Here is a 21,249-nt window from a genome sequence, read left to right as displayed (position 1 = left end):
CGATACACACAAGTTATCGACAGTGCGCTTGCGTATAGCGTAACTTCATACACATTGCATAACGATATTACCGCTGCAAATGATTGTTAGTATCACCGGGAAAACGTTTTATAATTGGAAATATACTTTTAAACGATAGCATAACATTTGTAAATATAACCGTTTTACCGTCGATATGTCCCTTTTATTATATAACAGTATATGACACAACACAACTAAATTAATCAATGAATTGTATTAAATCACAACTATTTGGTAAGAAATTCATTGAATAATGTTTATGTTCTAAATCGCTTAATACGAATTAATTGATAAAAGCGACGTTAAGTACATACGGAGTATACACATTTTGTTCGTATTGCTTTACCAAGGGATAACATTCGGCATCGCGTTAACGACAACTGAAATATAAATAGTAAAGAGATCCATTAAACACAGAATTGTATGTTGTGTATTGTATTGGTTAGAAACCCATTAGTTTGTTGTTTAAAAAAGGCTTTCAGTGCAGTTTCACATACGCTACTACGTATTGATATGTTATATTAATTAACTTGGAAATTCTAGCAAAGTTTAATATGCTTATCACAGAGACAATATAATTAAATATTCCACCTTTCGATACAAAGCAAACGAACTCGACGACATCAATTCAATTATCACATAATGTTTATAAAAACAAATATATACAACAATCTATAACAAAAATATATTATATACTAATCTAGTTATTCTATTACACATATTACAAGAAATATAACATAGCAAGCTGTTTCAACCACAAACATAGCATTCGTCTCTGACACTCGTGTATATGTAGACAAATGGTTAAGGTTACACATTACTAATGTCGATGCATACATATCCAAACTTATCGTATTGATTTATTCCACAGTGCACCGTTTCCGTTTTTACTCTCTCTGTCTTCTTTATACGTTATATGTTCCATTGCGTCTGAGTGCGTTTTGATTACATTTGCTGTGAATAGATGTTACAATCCCCCTTCGAACAGTACTTTGAATACAGTCGCGCTTGTGTTTCAAATATTGTGACTTACACAGTTAGATCACTTTTGATCACAATTGATACTACGTTTCTTAGAATTATAACATAATCACATGTTTCTTTCATCACGCAAAAGTTTGTATCAGGTGAACTATTTTCATTATCAAAAATACATTTGTATCAACGTATTCAAACTTGCAACAAAAAATACACGCTAAACATTGCATTTACCGAATGTACAGTTTACTTAGCAGATGTGCTAGCTGCAGCGACAAGTGTAGGGATATCGTCCAGTCCTACCTCTTGCACTTCATATGGGACATCTAGCCACTTTTTGTGTCGCGAAACGACACCGGTTCGCATGTTTCGCAACTTTAAATGTTCTAGTTTCAGGATAAATAAATCGTCACCGTTGCGATCAGCTACTATGCCCCAGTCCAAGGGGCACTGTTTACAATGCATCTTCCCTTTCTTTTCAATGCCATCGTATTTTTTTGGACTTTTGTGCGGCGTAATCGTAACCTTTGATGAAAACTCTTCAGCTAACACAAAATGTTGGCTTCCAAGCTTTCGTACATCTGACGCCAAACATGCAATGGTGTTGCATCGCTTACACATAATTTCAAGGTCATCCTCTGCTCTTCGACCTTTCTTTGCCTTTTCGTACTCAGTTTTGTATCTGTGCTTTTGCATTTCCTCTTTTTGAAACATCTTTATCTTATAATCGACATCTTGTGCACCGACTTTCTTCAACTCTCCAATGGCTTTGTACATCATGTCTGCTTTGTAAGCGTTGACCTTTTCTTGTTCTAACAGTTTATCATCCCCCATTACGACTACTGCTGCCCCTTTTTTTCTACCGCGCCCTGTAAGCATATTGAAACAAATGTTTTTTATATCGTTCATTAATATTTTTAAGAATTTCACAGACAAACACATTGTAACTGTCTATATAACAACAAGAAGAATAATGCCACTGTTTAAACGAATTTAAATAATAGTTCAATATTAATAAATAATCCAGCAGTATAGTGGTTTAATGTTACTCCTTTAAGTTATAGTTCTGATTCTATAATAAAGTCCCACCTTTCATCTGAATCTTGGTGATTTCATCCCCGGCATAATTGTAGTTAAGGACAATGTTACAGTCCGGGACGTCGATACCCTCTGCACCAACTGAGGTACATACCATTACCTTGAAGAATCCGTCTCTGAATTTCTTTAAGATTTCAGTCTGAACACTTTCAGTCATACCTGGATGCGATATAAAACATGTTATTTTTAATTTTACGTACACATTAAAGAATATATCTCAACATCATGTGTATTGTCTGCAGACTGTGTCTGACGTAGTAGGTTGTGACAAAGGTTAACAGCAGTGAAGCTTTTGTACATAAATATAAATCATTGTTCATTATTTAAGGTAAAATGCATACCTTCATCTGCTCCTTTTGTTTGTTGTCCATACAATGGACTAGCTTTAGCCCCAATTTTTTTAAGATCATTATCCAAAAATTCTGCAAGCGCGCGGCATGTTGCTCTGGACTTCACAAAAACTATCGCACGTGAATCCTCTCCTTTTTCTTGCAACATTTTTTGAAGCTGCTCGCTTACTATCAGTACATTTGGATTTGCGGCATCTTTGTCATTCCTCAATTTTAATAGCTTCAGTTGAACCTCTAAAATAGTGTGTTGACACCAATTACTTAGTGCAAATTTTCATCAGCAGTAATATGCACATTTTCAAATTACTTTGAATTATTGGCTGAACATGCCCATTTAGCTTGAGCACCATGAATGCTTTAAAAACTTAGTTGTGTCGATACAACTAAAATCAGCAACTCGTCTTCTTAATTACAAGAAACTAAATTAATTAGCGCGTATTATTTTAATTTACCCGTTAAATGTTCAAACAACTTCTTTTCCGTTTCTGTATGTTTCTGCCTTCCCTCCGATTCACGCCGTTGCTTCTCAGCCAGATACCTGGCTACTTGTGCGATTTGAAGAAGATTACTAACTTCAATTGCAGAATTGTATACCTGCAAAAAGACCATTTTTGTTATTTGCGCAACAGTTTTAAATTGCATTTGCCTTCACTAAGGTTTATCCTTAAAACAAAGTAAGCCCCGTCTATGTCGCGAGATGTGATGTTTTAGGAATGTACACATCTAAACAGCGAGGAACCATACACAAAATAATTGTTTTGATTACCTTAATGACAAGTTTCACAAAAATCCAAAACAAACGTATTGTCATTTCATGTGGAATATTAACACTGAAATATTCCTTTCGTGTATTTCTCTCATTATATCATGTTCAAACCTGACTGACACAATCTTCTTGTATGTCTTGATGTATTTGTATAATGGCTGATATGTCTTCAAGATTAGACAAAACATTTAAAGTGTATCCGTTGATCAATCAATTGAACTAGTATCATCAATGAAATTGGGACACTGATCAGGAAAGCTTGAACAGAACCAGATTCATAATGTTAACTTATTTTTAATAAACATATAACACTTAAGACACAAATATCGTTACTTACGTTCAAATAAACTGCGCACGCACTGATATCTCGTGATATCTGATGATCATTTACATTTTGTTGGGCGCTCTTTTCAATATCCACTGTCCATTTGTTATAAGCCTGACTATCTCTTTCACCAGGGCGCTTTTCGTACAGCATGTCGATCATATCGGGTTGAAAAACCATCATTTCTATGAAACGTTTTAAATAATGAGTCTTTATTTTTAATATATGTTTTACGACATTGCTTATATTTAGATCAATATCCTGATCGTCGTAAACATTAATATTCTGCTAAGCCTGATTGATAATGAAGTGTTAATTGCAACGTGAAAGCTGGTGATGCACATGCTAACATATTAGTTTAATAGATTTGCACTTGCAATAAGCCAAAGTAACTAGTCCTGCCTTCTAGAAGTGCTTCTGCATCCTCCATGGCTGCTAATAAAATGTCCCTGCATAGGTCAGGATTTTTTACGATCATTTTGATGGTTTCTGAAACATATTAAAAACAATTCACCGACTGAACTTCATTAAACAGAACAACATTCCATATTAAAAAGAGACCATCAACACTCGAACAAAACACCCGCCAAAAAGTATTAATACATAGCGTCAGTATTGTAAACATGACAAGATCTGTACTGTACATACATAAACACTGGGACAATTCGAGGCACATAAACAACCCAAATCATACAAATATGTTACGTTGTCATTCTATTAATTGCCACGGCACTGACTTACCCTCTTCCGGCGTGTTCACCCATTTCCTGAAACTCTCTCTACATCTCTCCACGGTAGACAGCGGTGGCCTAACATCCAGCAATGCACACACGCGGAGAATGTAGTCGACAGTTTCTTCCACCGTCCTAGACCTACCAACTCCAATGGAAGCCGTAAGGCCAACAATCTGGAACAAGAATATCAGTAAACGGAATGATGGGCGCTCACCGCTGAAAGGCTTGGTCGACATATGGGTTAATTATGTTGACACGAGTTTTTGTAAAAGGGAATAGCTCTTCGAAAACTCACAGGAGCGGGACCCCATGCTAATGTGAGTAAATTCATCCAATAGGAATACTTACAAAGATAACTTAAATTAGGATAAATAGCTTTAAATTCCTAAAAAAATGTCATATAATATTTCAAAAGGCAAAAACTGCCTAAAGAGTACTGAAGCTGAACAACATAAACATATACGCATGTTCATCTAATAGAGTTCGGTATATTAAGAGTAACCATTAGTGTCCGAGATATAACAAAAGGGAAATAACCTTTTACAAAATCATCCGATCAGAACGAATTGTCAGTAAATCTACACTTGCAGGAAATTGCATGTTAATTTTCACGAAATTCGGAACAGCTTCTGAATGATTTAAAAGCTGTTTTTCGAGCGGCTGGAGTTCATCCGATTCCGCTGCTCAAAAGATACATGTATTCTCCTGCAAAAGTCCCTTCTTAATTTAGATTTATTTATAACGATTTGTACAAAAAAATCAAGAATCACGTGTATTAATGTTACCAGCTATTTAAATCATGCAAAATGTTGAGCTTATTGTAATTTAGCTTACGTAGAAAATCAATTTATTTTTTGCTTCAAAAAAGGAGAATATAAAAACAATTTTTATCTACAAAAAGTAATCCCCTTTCGTTTTAATATCCCCCAATTGTAGGTCCATCCGCCTTTCTTCCAAAAGAAAAATACGAACTATTAGTCTCTTTCGGAAACGAAACAAGACATAATAATAATAATTACAATAATTATAATAATAAAATAATAATAATGATGAGCATGAAGTTAAATCATTGACGGGAATAACTCAATTAAAAGGCATTTAACCGGAACAATGCTGGAAAGGATTCGAATGTCAACCCTTTACATATGCATCATATCAAGTTTCATCTGTAGTGTTTGAAATCTCGCGATGAACTGAAAAATGACTTGTTTATATAGAGCAATAAAACCCTTGACACTTGATGGACCTGAACGACCTGACAGTTATGTTCATGTCTATTTTAAAGTTTATCACATTTATGATTTATTCATTAGTGTCTAAGATCTCCCGTGAACAAAACACAAATTAGCATATCAATCCAATAGGAAAATCGTCTACTGGTGCTACCTGACAGGAATGTGTGCGTCGACCTCAAAGGTTTGCTGCATTTAAAGTTTTGTCGAATTCGGTTCATCGGTGTGCGAACACTAAAAGTGTCATAGCATTCTAAATCAAGGTATTCCCGACATTTTATGTTTACATAATATGTGTTATATAACAAAAGTGAACTACGCTCACAACTTTGAAAGGTTACAAATGAATATTAATATATTTTGGCGAACCTGTGGGAGCTCCTTTTGTCCATTACTTTTTTCTATTAAATATCTTCTCGCAAGTTTCGCGTAAGGATCGTCCCCTCGAGTGTGATGGCATTCGTCGAATATAAGGAGAGAGAATTTGGAAAGGCTGGTAATGTTACCACTATCAAGATTGTTGACCAATATTTGTGGCGTGAAACAAATGATGTCGTTCGTGGGGATGAAAGCGTCGACCATTCTTGAATCTTCGTCATCTCCCGTTATAAGCTTGGTCTATAAACACAGATTTTTTTAAATAAAACTGTTATGTGCATCTTATAAAATAGTTAATAGACATTTGCAAACAAATAACACATGTAATGTTTGTTTTTGAGACAACATATGCTACATAGCTAACAAACTTACATTATGACGGGGAAGAAACTTCTCCAACCTGTTGTATTGTTGTTTGATTAGGATACCCGTCCTAGCCATAAACGCAACCTTTCTTGTTCCTGTTTACATATTACCATATTTATAGCTAAGTGGTATAAAATGTTATACATTAACCTTAAATGCACTGGTATTGCTGATTTCACATTATTTACTGAGCTTTTGATAGTAAACATTCTAAGAAAAGGAATACAACTACGTGAATATTTAAGCGAACAGAGGCTTTAATTAGTTACACTAGGGGTTAGTTCTGCTAAAGGCAATCAACATTTGATTCAATAAATAACTTTCGTGTTTATTATACCAAATTCATATTTCATTTACTTTTAGAAGTCTGCTGTAGATGCTGCTCGATCACATGCAGCGCTACCCAGGTCTTTCCTGTTCCAGTTTCCGCACAAATGATAGTATTTTTACCACGTAGAGCCTTCTCTGCTAATTCCAGCTGATAATCACGAGGCTCGTAAGTCCGCTTATTCCGTTGATTTAATCCTTTGGTCAAGGCTCCAGTAGCCTCTCTTGTATGTAAGGTTTCATTGTTTTCAAATCCTTCTAACAAATGTTACAGAGTTGTTACAGGCGGAACATTTAAGTGATTGGCAGGTTCGATTTATTTAATGTATATGTATTTTATAACAATATTATGGATTTTAAGTCTTACAAAAGCCATTTTTTGTACTACTTATTCTATAACGACTTCATCGTCTTAATATATAAATAACATAACATAATTTAATAGTATATTAGAGGAGGGAAATAGTATTATAGGACGAGGTCCTTGATTTATGAAACGGTACCTTTAAAAAATAATCAAAGATTAAAGTGAAACATACGTAATATATTATATTGTTGTTAAGCGCTGGCATGTTTTTATATAGAGTCATATATCGTCCTACCTTGCTTTTCATCGAATTCATCGAAGTCGCTTCCGCCATTTTCGGAATCCCATTCATTTGATTCAACAGAATCCGCATCAGATTCACGTGCTAAAAAACGCACACTACTGTAAATGCTTGTTTTGGGCACATAATTCATTGGGTATAAACTAAAATAAATATACTTATAAAAATAAAACAACTATTGTAATGCTATTCTTAAACTGTTGATTACAATACATGCCCTTTATTTGCATTAAATTTTACAAATCATTAAAGAGAACTTACCAGCGTCATCTACAAATTTAAATCTTTCCGGTTTAATGTTGAGTTCTTTTAAATTCTCATTAAGAGTATTTATGTCATCAGCGGTGCTGGTCATTGCCCCAGTATTCCGCCCTGTATATGTCGACTCATTGTCTTCAAATGCCCCTAACGAATACGATCGAGCTGGTACAGGAGGAGCATTTAAGTCATTGTCAGGCTCTGCATCTACCTGGTCTAATAACAAAGACAAACGTAATGCACATATAATTAAGTAAGTAAGACAATATGTAATTTTAAATAGTATCACACTGCAAAACATATTGTTTTATGTAAAACAATATAATTAATGATACATCTGTTAACAGGCATGTGAAGAAATATGTACAATAAGTTGAATATAGCCCTACGCACAGTTATGCTGAGTATTCCAGATCGAGCTAGTTAAACTTTGAGAGAAAAGAGGATTTTCTATGTACTTTCAAAGAAATACTCAGTTCAAATATTATTTAAATGACTGTTCTACAAGAAATATTATTTAAATGACTGTTCTACAAGTTAAACATCAAGTTAAATATAACACTTCAAACCTGAAATATTAACTGCAAATAGGTACTTTGCGTTAAACTATTACATACGCTCTATGTGTTTAAATACATTACTTTTACTGACACGTGTCATTAAAATCAGTGTTTCTTTGTCTATCCCAGCAAGAAACCGTCGGAGACGGGTGCTGCTCCCCAAAGTTTTTTTTGGTCACAATATTGCACTATATATTCAGATAAAAGGAAACGTCTTGAGGGACATACCTTTGGACAAAATAATAGGATGGATGGCTTAGCAAATTAACAATTTCAAAGGGCCATAACTCTCTAAATAAATCATCTAACCAGAACCAACAAATAACATGCGCATCTCCTCAAGGTAGTTAAGCTTCCCATTAAGCTTCATTGAATTCCAGTCAGTAGTTGGGGGACAAAAATTGCACGATATGTACAGTGTATAGAAAATTTCAAAGGACCATAACTCAATGAAAAATCATCCGACCAGAACCGGCTTATAATATGCACATCTCTACTTGGTAGTGAAGCTTCCCATAAAGTTTAATTGAATTCCGGTCATTAATTGCTGAGAAAAAGCCCGGACAAAAATTGTGCACGGACGGACACACGCATGGATAGACGAAGCGGCGACTATATGCTCCAAAATTTTTTGGGGGAGCATAATAATAAACCAAACTACACATAGTATGTAAACCTTAAAGCTTGCTTGTAATACTTTATAAAACAAGAATATCAGTGAAACTGATGAATGCTACCCGATGATGCGCTTTGTCAATGTATGTGTTAATAAACACCTAAAAATATCTATTATTAGCCTCTGTGACCTTGACCCAGTCGACCTCATATCTCATTAAAAGGTAGAGGTCCATGCAAGGTACCTACATGCCAAATATGAAAGCGATTGGTTAAGTATTGAAGGCGCTATGAGAAACGGTGGCAAAACAGTGACGAAAAAATATATTATTAGCCTCAGTGACCTTGACCCCAGTGACCTCAATCCTCATCAGAAGGTAGAGGTCCATGCAAGGTACCTACATGCCAAATGTGAAAGAGATAGGTTAAGTATTGAAGGTGCTATGAGAAACTGTAACAAAAGAGTGACGGAAAAATCTATTATCAGCCTCAGTGAATTTGACCTTAACCCCAGTGTCCTCAAACCTCATCAAAAGGTAGAGGTCCATGCAAGGTACCTACATGCCAAATATGAAAGAGATCGGTTAAGTATTGAATGTGCTATGAGAACCTCATCAAAAGGTAGAGGTCCATGCAAGGTACCTACATGCCAAATATGAAAGAGATCGGTTAAGTATTGAAGGTGCTATGAGAAACTGTAACAAAAGTGTGACAGACGAATATATTATTAGCCTCAATGACCTTGACCTTGACCCCAGTGACCTCAAACCTCATCAAAAGGTAGAGGTCCATGCAAGGTACCTACATGCCAAATATGAAAGAGATCGGTTCAGTATTGAAGGTGCTATGAGAAACTCTAACAAAAGAGTGACGGAAAAATCTATATTAGCCTCAGTGACCTTGACCTTGACCCCAGTGACCTCAAACCTCATCAAAAGGTAGAGGTCCATGCAAGGTACCTACATGCCAAATATTAAAGAGATCGGTTAAGTATTGAAGGTGCTATGAGAAACTGTAACAAAAGTGTGACGGAAGTAAGGAAGGAAGGAAGGACAGACTGGCAACTATATGCTCCGCCGAAATGTTATTTCGGGGAGCATAAAAATACCTTCCATAACGTGTTCTTCCATAGCAGCAGGACCTGTGATGCATGCGGCTTCATCTATAGGCCCTGTGCAGTAAGCATGTATTTTTCATGTAAAACAAAACTGTACAGGGGCCATTTTAACATGCAACTTTTTTTTGATCATTTAATATCTATATTTAAATTCTGAAATAGCTTAACTTCAGTTGAATGGTAATTCGGTCAAGTTTTTCAATTCAGTATATGTTAAGACTGTATAAATATGTAATTTTTAGCTCAGAGGTAAATAGTTACCTAATTTATTCGACGAAGGGTTATATTCAGGTTCCAATAACAGTGCCATGTGCTCAAAGTTAGTTTCCCACAATACTTTTAGAAACTCTTCCCACCACCTGTGTGGTTCCATGTAACACTGGATGCGCTGCAATAAAATTCTCATTCCTTCTCTTTTGGACTTTGTTTGAGTTGTATTTTTTATTTTATCTGCGTCTTCGTCCTTGATAACGCTGCTAGCTAGCAGTCGTGTTATAAGAAGCAAAGGGTTTATATCTCTTTCTAAGTGCGGTCCAAACAACAAAAGGAGTTGCCTTCCTCGTTCTCTCTCCTCAGGAATTTCAACACTTTCGTTTATCAGGCGAGACACCGCAAAATCGTAACCTATAAAATATGATTGCCACTAAAGCTACCCTCTCATAGATCAACATGATAAATATAAAAACCTTTTACGGATCTTTATTTTTATATTCTAATTTTGATTTTATTCCAAACAAGTCTACCTGCTTCCCTAATGGCATCAACAAATATATTCCATTTTCTCGCCAGAGCACGTTTCTTGAACAAAATATTTAACATTTCACTTGCTGCGTCTTGGGAAGGCTTTAGGTCGTACAGTTCAATTAATCTGGCAGTCTCTTCTGGAATGGAACCCAATACAATTAGCATTTAGTATTGCATTTGGACAATTGTCTTTACAAAACATTGATATAGAATAAAAGTCTACAGCGCAATATCGAGAAATAAAAAGAATTACTCGACAAATTCAGACACGTTAATGCACTTAACTAAGACTTGGATATTTAATGTATTAAATATATTATTCATATGTGAATATTTGAGTCTACCCTTAATCTCAGCTATGAGATTATGCAAATGTTTGTTCAATAACTGGAGTATTCTTTTGCACGGACGAATTAAAAGCGAATATAAAGGCTCTTAATAAAATAAATCAAAACAAAGGTTGATGAATGAAACACTATAAAACAAGTTCTGGAAACGTGTTACCAGAAAATGTAGTTATATAATTTTACAAATAGGTTTCGCTTGTAGAGAAGAAAACGCTTTGATGTTCACAATTATGCGCACTTTTAGGAACCATATAATTTTACGTGAAGATGTTTCTAGTCGGCATATAGACATATTTGTTTCGGCAACACACATGAATACACATGAATGTACCATTTCAGATCAGTTAAAATACTTTATTTAAAAACACCGTTTATATTCAAATATTGATTAAAGACCAGACAAACGTGACATTTGAATATCCTTAAATATTAAAGTGTTTCCATTTGTATGTAATTCGTAGGATCCATCGAACTATGCTAGTCAGATTCACACTCACACAGATTAAAAAACAACAACAACGCCCGAATGAAAAACTGTAACAAACCTGCATTCAACAGCCCATGTTGTGCTAGTTTAGTGACCACATCCGACTTCTTAAAGCAGTACTCTATAGCTGGCCGCCACATTCTCACCCGCGAATCCAGTGTACCTGAATAGATCATATATTTGCACGTATTATTTTAACGGATATGTTAAACGTTGACTACATACGATCTAATGAGGTGCTACGTTGGCAATTATCGACGAACATTGGTTAACAAGAAAACATGAAAGATATTTATACTAAACTGCGTGGTATTTTACAAGCACGTGCTATCATTCGTTGAATCATTTGACGCTTTGCACAATGCATTCCGGTTTCCGATCATCAATGCAATATGTTTAGAGTGTCTCTCAATTTTCGAACACCTGTTTCTTTTGTCTCTAAATTTTCGGACATTTTTATTATTTGGATATTTTTATATCTAAATTTTCGGACAAGGAAAATAAAAATTATTTTTAAACTTAGCTTTATAACGGTAATCAAATCTTTCTATAAAAAAATCGATGACATTTGAGGAAATACTCTACAAAAATATGTGGTCCTACAAACCTTCATCCAGATGATCGTATGTGGTCATGGTTAAAGTTGCACAAAATCCAATCAAGTTTCTGTTGACACTTTAAGGCGAAGAATTTCGCCGCCCTATCATACACGCGTTGTTGTTTTAAAGTGTTGTGTATGTTATTTTAGACTGTGGAGAAAAAACAACAACATGATTACATCTATAAGTGGGCATTGTCTCACATGTTTTTAACTTAATAAACGACTGAAATAAATTAAGATCTGGCCCGAATGAAATGAATTGGAATTTATTCACGAGATGAGATGACGCCGCATATTACATGCATAGCTATGAATATGTTGACTAATGTAAGATTTATTATGGCTATATTAATATAATTGTGCACAGTATTTGTTACGCATATTACAACAGGTTTCCACCTTTTTGTATTCATTTACTCAAAACAATCAATATTGATTGCTTTAGTGGTTTTCCACTGTGTAATAATACTAACATGCTTTAACAGTAAAAACGTATAATAAGAATGTTACCTCACACTCTAAATGCAGCACTAGTTATTTGGCCCGGAAATCGGAACATTTTTACTGACGAAAGGAACCCCATGCAACATATTTTGGTAGGACAGTTAATTGCTATGGTTAAATGACGACGCAGTTAAGATTAAATTGATACGTAGTAATCCAACTAACCTTACAGAATCCGTTCATATAACTCTTAAAGAGTAGAACATTTTAAAACGAGTAGATATGAGGCGAGGACGTGGACACAAATTCAATGACATCACCGAATGATCCACAACCAATGGAAGTGGACCATGCGATACCTACTAGGAAATGTTTTAAATGCGGTAGAAAACATCACTTACGTCGCGATTGTAAAGCGATGCGCTCTTTCAACAATAAAAGAGCAAAGCAATTTCCTATTAAAATATGTTGAGAATGCTGATCGAAAGACCATTACAGAAGAAACTGTCCGCGTTTAAACTAACAAGAACCTCACGATATGGACCAATCGGGGTGGGGGGAAAGGTTACACAAGGCCACACAATATAAATTGCATGACCACCGGACTTCTTGTTTACTTAAATTTAACTCAAACGTAAACAACGTGAAACTTAACGTTTACCAACGATGACTTATCGATACCGGTAGCGAGTTAACGTTACTAAGCGTAATGTAATTTCAACCAATTCCTGTACGAACATAACTCAAACGGTTAAACATACACTTGCAATCAGTAAGTGGGAGTAGTCTTTAAGTCATAGTATCTTTTCATATGAGTTGTATGTTAGATAAACAAAGATTGACACACGAGTTTATTATTGTTAGGGACATTAATCGAAACTGTACTTTAAGTAGCGATTTTTTTTCAAGCGATTCAGTTTTCGATTTTACTTTCATCTTAAAAGGATACGAATAAATTTAGACTACTTTCCAATTGAAAGTGTTATACATATATCTTCATTAGTCATAACATGTCGAACTATTACTATCCAACCCATACAATAGTTACTACTATAGGCAAGGTTAAACAAAATTCAACTTTAATTGAAGGTGAATATGATATTTAAGTCTTATATCAGATTGTATTAATGATCAACCCGGTTTTTATTAAATGGACAGTCTAGTTACCGCAACAAGAATTAGACGATTTCCATGTTATGTGGTTAACCTCACAGGTCAAACATTGTTAGTAGGTTAAGATACTATCGTTGGCAAACGGTATTGGTCATTTGCGGTCAATTATACTTTTGTTCATAATAAAGACGATACTTCTGATGAAGATGGTAATACAGATTTGGAATTTAAGTACAATCCTGAATACAATCATCTAATAAAACCAGTGTTAGAACGCAACAGAGATCTATTTCACGAAAAAGCGATAAGGATTTAAGGCTAAATTTAGCTATAAAAGCAACTATTGACACGAGGGACCATAAACCAATAAAACTTAGAAGGTATCCAACGCAAATAAACATAGAGACATTATAGTAAAACAATTCAAGAAATGCTTGAAGCAAGGATAATCGAGCCATCAAATTCTTGGTCTATCCCAATTTGTTTTAGTAAATCCGACGGCAGTCTGAGGTTTTGCGTTGGCTTTCGACAATTAAATAAGATAATTATGTCCAATCCATGGCCATTTTCGAGAATCGATGAAATTTTAACTTTTTTTCAAAACTTGATCTTATATCAGGATTTCGGCGAATTCCAGTTGATGACAATTCTTAGGAAAAATTTGCATTTACTTGTGCAAGACATGCATTGTATCATTGTCTCGTCATGCCATTCGGTACAAAGGTAGCACCTTCAATTTATCAAAGGTTAATGGACACAGTGTTAAAAAGTTTTGAATCATTTGCAATACCGTATTTAGATGGTATAATTATTTTTTCGCGAGGGGATGTCACAAAATACATAGAACATATTCAACTTGTTTTGGATAGGCTCAGGCAATACACATTGAAATGAAAACTTTCCGATTGCAGTTGTTTAGAGGTTGAAACCTAATATGTAGGATTTATTCTTAATAAACAAGGTTACAGACCAGATCCGTGTAAGGTTAGTGCTATGAAACAAATTCCTGCTCCACATTCGATTAGGGAAATTCGCTCTTTCAGAGGCATGTGTGGATTCTGTAGGTTTATTTTTCCGAATTTCTTCGAGATTGATTCACCGCCCATTGCTCTAACTAAAAAGTATGTACGATTTGACTGGACGGCCGAATGTCGAATTGCATTGAAAACATTAAAAGAACAGTTGACAAGTATTTCGTAACTACGTTTTCCTGACCGAGATAACGGGTATAGACTCTATACAGACGCGTCGAATGACTGCATAGGCGCTGTTCTCTGTCAAGAGTGTGATGAGTAAGATAGCATTGTTCCAGGTATACCAAATGAACGACCGATACATTTCTTATAGCATATGCTTAAGCCTTAGTCCGTCTATCCAAAGGTATTATGTTATCGAAACTGAAACATTTACTCTCAAATAACGTTACACGAATGACAAATTTATGTACGGACGTGACTCCGATTGATATTTTATTACAACCCCGACGGATATATCTTGTCGAGGACACTTCCAGGTATCATATTGAAAATTTACATAGAGCAGAAGCGTATATCAATATAAAAACAATTCTAAACAGAAGATAAATCAACGAGCGAATTTAGACGCCAAGGAACCCAAAATAGACGTTGTTTAGGCCGTAATGATTAAGAATCATGGACGTACCAGTAAAATGGACAGTTTTTACAGCTTATTTCTTGATAATTGAACATATAACGTATGTTACATTTTAAGTTAAAATCAGTGTTAATGGAGCGGAACAAATTGTTAAAGCTAGAAATTTGAAATCTGTAGACATAAATACATGGTTAGTACCGCAAGAACGCCTCAAAGAAAGTAGAGGTAAGCGTCAGTCTACCTATGTTGTTCCGCCGTGTGATGAATACAACTCGGAGGTAAGTATAAATCCAAATAATAGTGTAGGGAGTCATGAGATCGAATCTGACTTTGCTAACACTGATGATAACGTTCTGTTGGCTAGGTTTATTAAGCGACGAACGTATGAACGTAGTTACACATCGGAAAGCGATGATGATGTTCCGTTTGCCGAATGGAAGCTTAAAAACAAGCGCAAGGCAGAGCGTATACGACAATCTGAAGCCGGTTGGAAATCGGAAAGTCAAAATTACACAGGTATGAAAGTTAATATGTTAGGCCTAAGAAAGTCGCGACGAGGCCGTCAGATTACTAATGACATTGTCTAAGGTTTAATAAGAAATGTTAGAGTAATTTGACGGAGAATATTATCTAGGTGATTAACTATATTTTCAGAAAAATGTTAGACAAAGGATTATTGACGAACTAACTATGGACTTGACGTCGACATTTAGTTTTGGACGGATAAGTTGTCAACCTATTGTCCGACTTAACTGGTTCCCGGTTGAATATAACCATTGCCTCCGTTGACAATATTAACAACAGGTACAGGCTAATATATCGGCGATTTTAATTGGATAACACGAAAACCAATCGGTAGCGCTGTTCGTGACATGACGTTACAATGTCATGATTCGCGCGCCGTGTTTCCCAGATTTGTAAAATCTCTCTATCATTCCGTTTATAACTAGATCAAATGCAAAGATTCGCATGCTCACAAATCAAGATTTTCCACTTTAAAGTAACGCGAGGATAGTATGCATCATGTAGTATTCAAGTTGCATATGTATTATGAATCTTATTTGACTAGAACGAGCTTTTATTCTTACCCGTCAGCTGTCAAAAAGTTCGGGACAATAAACCAGAAATGGTAAAGGATAACTTCCACTTAACCTCCTATAATCTCGCGATATGTTTCTCAAAATAAACGGTTCAATTTTGTACCGGTATAATTAGCTTGTACCGATCCCTATATAGAGAGTATGCGATAGATGAGGGGAGGTAACCAATCTATTGTCCGATATAATGTTATATTTGTGCAAGTCACCTTCTCAAGTTTGTCAGTTTACACAACCGTTGTATCCTGTAGGTCTCTATGTCAGTTGTTGTGTTCACTTGTTGATAAATGATCTTGAGAAAAGTAAATCCATTTGTAATAAGATTGTGCATATTAATCTCGATAACGAAGGTCAGAATATATCTCAGATGGTGTATGGGCTATCAACACATTAAAACAATTAAGGTTATCTAATAAATGTAAACGAGAAGCGAATCTCGAGTCCAGTTGGAAGTAGGTATTGATAGTATAGTTGATAGTGTTTCAATCCCTGCTGGTTGCGTTGCCACAAACGATTTTATTACGCTTCCTGTTACATGTGAATACTAGAAATGGCGCGGCAGAGGCCGACGCGTATCCCCACGCCGCATGTTTGACCCAGGGGCGCCCCAGTGTTGGTAATGGGACCATGCATAGTTGAGATTGACCGTATTGTCATAAGAGAAATTCAGTATCAATTAGAAGTGAAATGGTGAAGAAATGAAGAAGTTATAGTAAAAAGCAATTTTGGGTGGGTGTGGCCTATGTGGACGGGGCGCCCCAGGGTTGGTAATGGGGCCTTGAATAGTTGAGATTGGCCGTATTGTCATAAGAGAAGTTCAGTATCAATTAGAAGTGAATCGGTGTAGAAATGAAGAAATTATATTAAAAGGCAATTTTGGGTGGTTGTGGCCTATGTGGGCGGGGCGCCCCAGGGTTAGTAATGGGGCAGAGCATCGTTGAGATTGACCGTATTGTCAAAAGAGAAGTCCAGTATCAATTTGAAGTGAATCGATGTAGAAATGAATAAATAATAGTAAAAGGCAATTTTGGGGGGTGTGTGGTCTATGCGGGCGGAACGCCCTGGGTATGATAATGGGGCCATGCATAGTTGTGATTGACCGTATTGTCATTAGAGAAATTCAGTATCAATTTGAAGTGAATCGGTGTTGAAATGAAAAAATTATAGTAAAATTCAATTTTGTGTGTGTTCTATGTGGGCGGGCGCCCCAAGGTTGGTAATGAGGCCATGCATAGTTGAGATTGACCGTATTGTCATAAGAGAGGTTCAGTAATAATTTGAAGTAAATCGGTGTAGAAATGAAGAAATTATAGTATAAGGCAATTGTAGGTGGGTGTGGCCTATGTAGGCGGGGCGCCCCAGGGTTGGTAATGGGCCCATGTATAGTTGAGATTGGCCGTATTGTCAGAAGAGAAGTTCAGTATAAATTAGAAATGAATCTATGTAAGAAATGAAGAAACTATAGTAAAAGGCAATTTTGGGCGGGTGTGGCTATGTGGGCGGGGCGCCCCAGGGTTGGTAATGGAGCGATGCATCGTTGAGATTAACCGTATTGTCATAAGAGAAGTCCAGTATCAATTTGAAGTGAATCGATGTAGAAATGAATAAATTATAGTAAATGGCAATTTTGGGTGGGTGTGGTCTATGAGCGCGGAACGCCCCAGGGTTGGTAATGGGGCCATGCGTAGTTGAGATTGACCAAATTGTCATAACAGAAGTTCAGTATCAAGTTGAAGTGAATCGGTATAGAAATAAAGACATTATAGTAAAATGCAATTTTGTGTGTGTTCTATGTTGGCGGGCGCCCCATGGTTGGTAATGAGGCCATGCATAGTTGAGATTGACCGTATTGTCATAAGAGAGGTTCAGTATCAATTTGATGTAAATCGGTGAAGAAATGAAGAAATAATAGTTTAAGGCAATTGTGGGTGGGTGTGGCCTATGTGGGCGGGGCGCCCCAGGGTTGGTAATGGGGCCATGCATAGTTCAGATTTACCGTATTGTCATAAAGAGGTTCAGTATCAATTTGAAGTAAATCGGTGTAAAAATGAAGAAGTTAGTGTCAAATAACCTTTACAAAAATGAGTGAAAATCTCTGACCCGGCCCCACCCCAACCCCCATAACTTTTGACCCAGGGGTCAGATCGAAATTCCAAATATTGTAGGGCCGTACATATGCTCATAGCTACCATGTTTGTAAGTTTAAGGTTCTAGTGCTAATAGTGTAGGAGGAGAAAGTGACCAGGACGGACGGAAGACGGAGATCAACACAATATCCCCACTTTTTCTCCGAAAAACGTGGGGATAATGAAACCAATGTCACCGCCATAGATGATTTTGTTAATTTCATGGAATAGGTATTGGTTATCTCTGCAATATCTATGTGGCAAGATTATAATTAGAAGCTTATTACATATGATCCGAATACATATACCTCAATCGTTATCAACTCTGGACTATGTTCCTTTGTCTGTCTTAAGAAACGAAATTCAATTGGCTCAAGAATAAATGTCACCGGCACTACAATTCTCTCATAAGAAATTCAAGAGGTATCCACTTACAGTCACTTATAGAGACGGCACTTATACGTTTGTCACCTGCGAACAAGTAATGTGACTAAAAAATTTGTCGCAGTCTATTAGAACGAAAAAACTAACTTAGATGAGCTGTTGAAAGGCCCCCTAATGTATTTTGTAGCGTTATGTTTTTTATTAACAGTAGATGTTCGTAAAACTTCATGTTGGCATGAGAAGCATATTGTGACGATTATTAACCACATTAAACGTAAGAAAATTAACAAACGTTTTTACAATTTGAGCAATCGGAATCAACCGAAAACATACCGGTATTATTTGGCCCGAAATATCAACATGGGAATTCCGCCCATACTATAAAAATATGTTGTCCACAGATATTGATTTCCGTGTTGAAGGTTTTACTATACTACTCTTATCAACTGCTGATGTTTCATGCGAAATATGACACTAAGTGAGTCGAATTTTAAATTTGTATAACTTTTTGTTCTTTTTGATGAACTAAACGCATTAAAACGAAAAGACATTTGAAATAATTCGCCCCAACCTCGTTTCTCAATCGACGACTGGATTGAATTTCACTGTTGGGTAGGCGTCGTATTTTTAAAGGGGCTTTTTCACAGATATGGCATGTATTGAAGCATGTCATAAAATGTTTTAAATTGATACATGTAAACATTGAATCTAAAAAGCTCCAGTAAAAACAAGAATGCAATTAAAGAAAGAAAAAAACACCCTCAACTGGGCTCGAACCATTGACCCCTAGAATAAAAGTCTATCGTTTAGATCACCCGGCCATCCGTGCTCATAATCTCAAAAAGAGATGTATTTTATACTTTATATAAGCTATCCTCGTAGTATCCCAAAATATAACGACAACAATAGAACCCTCCAAATTATTCAATCGTTTCGCGTTGCAATGCTTAATAATTTTAGGTTTTTATCTCGTCAAATGATGCATATACTTGATATTTTAGAGTATGGAAAATGTTCAGTATTACTGTTTCCTCACAAATATCATAACTACAACGAAAATTTGCGAATCTGAACCAATAGTGTTAAATTGTGTCAATTTACCAAAACGTGAAAAGGCACCTTTAAACAATTAATATAACCTACTCAAACATTAAAGTGATATTATAGGCATCTAACAGTATATAGGTGTCCATCGCAACCGTTGTTTATTTTTGGTGTTTTCACTTCATATACACTTATATTTGTTAATGCAGCATCAAAATACTATAACAATATCCCGGAAAGAGAAAAATAATCCATTTGAATATGAAACGTACTTTCGTTTTGACAACTGACGACAGAAATGATTCGATGTACGATGTGAGTTTAAATGTAGTTTTCATGCAGATTCGTTCATACGACACAAAGACACAATTTTGTTTTACGGATCATTTCGAGGACTGGGTGAGTCATGTAAAATATCGAAAATAGTATATTTTTTAAATAACCGGTAGCAAGATGAGTTGTAGATAATTGTCAGTTACCACCCTTTAACTAATTATTTAGACCTGTTAATTCTTTTCAGCTCAATTCAACATTGAAAAATGCCCATAATATCACTTTAAGTTCGTCGAAAGCGTAACATGAACAATTGAATTTGAATGATGTCAGTAATCAAACAAATGCTGTCACAGGGTGATCACTTTGGGCAGTATAGAATTAAGCATGTCGATAACACTCTTTTAAGCACATCAGATTTTTCGACAGGTCATATGGCTTAGATACCGACGCAATAGAATATCATTCGGATGCCACGGGTCGTGAGACAATACTATCCTCAGTTTATATCATCAATGTTTAAACCTGCTATGGCACTGATTGGCGAAGTGACAAGATGGGAACGAAAATGGATTCTTTTGGTTAAGGGTATGCATTATTTTGTCTTCAATGTTCGTTTGTCATCCAAGAGGTTCTCAATGGATGGGTCATTAAAAATCGAAATTCAAAGGGATAAACTACATGCAACAATGGTTAACGAATGGTGTTTGAATATAATGAAATACAAAGAATTACTAAATGTACACAAAATATGAGTCATCATCAGATTATAAAAACACAATTAGCGTTCAACAAGCTTATATTACAATGTAGTGTATCTCACTGCATATGCTGATAAGGGCGAAAGCAGTGGTGTACGATGTTTAAATGGTGTTGCGCATGATGGTTTTTATGATGGTGATTATGATGATGTTGTTGTTATGTTTATGTAATGAAACGGATAAGAAACACTTTATTTAGGGAGGATTAATTTAAACCACTTTCATGTTATGATCGCTACGTGCGGTTCGGAGTCTAGTTGACATCGAAGTGCTACCTTACAGGACAAATTTATTCGCACCAAAGATCAATTTGTTCGCGAGTTCAGTCCGTCTCTCTGATCTTTTTATGAGGTAACTTCTTGTATAACAAATATTATATGTATGTAATGCTAGATAGACAAATTTAGGCTAAAAGAGTATTAAATTTTCAAAAATAAGATTAAATTTTATAAAACATGTATTTAATTGTTGTTTGACACAT

At 35.7% G+C, this 21,249-nt stretch overlaps 1 protein-coding gene and 1 long non-coding RNA gene across 2 annotated transcripts in view; one reads left to right on the top strand and one right to left on the bottom strand.

The window, feature by feature from the left end:
• Positions 1-220: 220 nt before the first annotated feature.
• Positions 221-21,249, bottom strand: part of LOC127880562 (antiviral innate immune response receptor RIG-I-like) — a 22,366-nt gene continuing 1,337 nt past the window's right edge. Inside the window, exons 3-19 of the mRNA XM_052427878.1 lie at positions 11,919-12,060; positions 11,370-11,474; positions 10,477-10,614; positions 9,995-10,357; positions 9,725-9,787; positions 7,445-7,657; positions 7,178-7,267; positions 6,606-6,833; positions 6,255-6,343; positions 5,874-6,122; positions 4,280-4,445; positions 3,941-4,027; positions 3,551-3,723; positions 2,900-3,041; positions 2,439-2,681; positions 2,089-2,256; positions 221-1,868 (exon numbers count right to left, since the gene is read on the bottom strand). Of these exons, the coding sequence (XP_052283838.1) occupies positions 1,246-1,868; positions 2,089-2,256; positions 2,439-2,681; positions 2,900-3,041; positions 3,551-3,723; positions 3,941-4,027; positions 4,280-4,445; positions 5,874-6,122; positions 6,255-6,343; positions 6,606-6,833; positions 7,178-7,267; positions 7,445-7,657; positions 9,725-9,787; positions 9,995-10,357; positions 10,477-10,614; positions 11,370-11,474; positions 11,919-11,946 (3,168 nt within the window). The 5' untranslated portion in view covers positions 11,947-12,060 and the 3' untranslated portion in view covers positions 221-1,245. The remainder of the gene's footprint in view (positions 1,869-2,088; positions 2,257-2,438; positions 2,682-2,899; positions 3,042-3,550; positions 3,724-3,940; positions 4,028-4,279; positions 4,446-5,873; positions 6,123-6,254; positions 6,344-6,605; positions 6,834-7,177; positions 7,268-7,444; positions 7,658-9,724; positions 9,788-9,994; positions 10,358-10,476; positions 10,615-11,369; positions 11,475-11,918; positions 12,061-21,249) is intronic.
• Positions 20,909-21,249, top strand: part of LOC127880566 (uncharacterized) — a 7,780-nt gene continuing 7,439 nt past the window's right edge. The window contains exon 1 of the long non-coding RNA XR_008049584.1: positions 20,909-21,119. This is a non-coding gene — a long non-coding RNA (uncharacterized LOC127880566). The remainder of the gene's footprint in view (positions 21,120-21,249) is intronic.

This window comes from Dreissena polymorpha, chromosome 5, assembly GCF_020536995.1.
Source record: "Dreissena polymorpha isolate Duluth1 chromosome 5, UMN_Dpol_1.0, whole genome shotgun sequence".
In the NCBI taxonomy this organism is placed as follows: Eukaryota; Metazoa; Mollusca; class Bivalvia; order Myida; family Dreissenidae; genus Dreissena; species Dreissena polymorpha.
The sequence above is the reverse complement of the archived record's forward strand: the minus strand, read 5'-3'. Positions and strand labels throughout refer to the sequence as shown.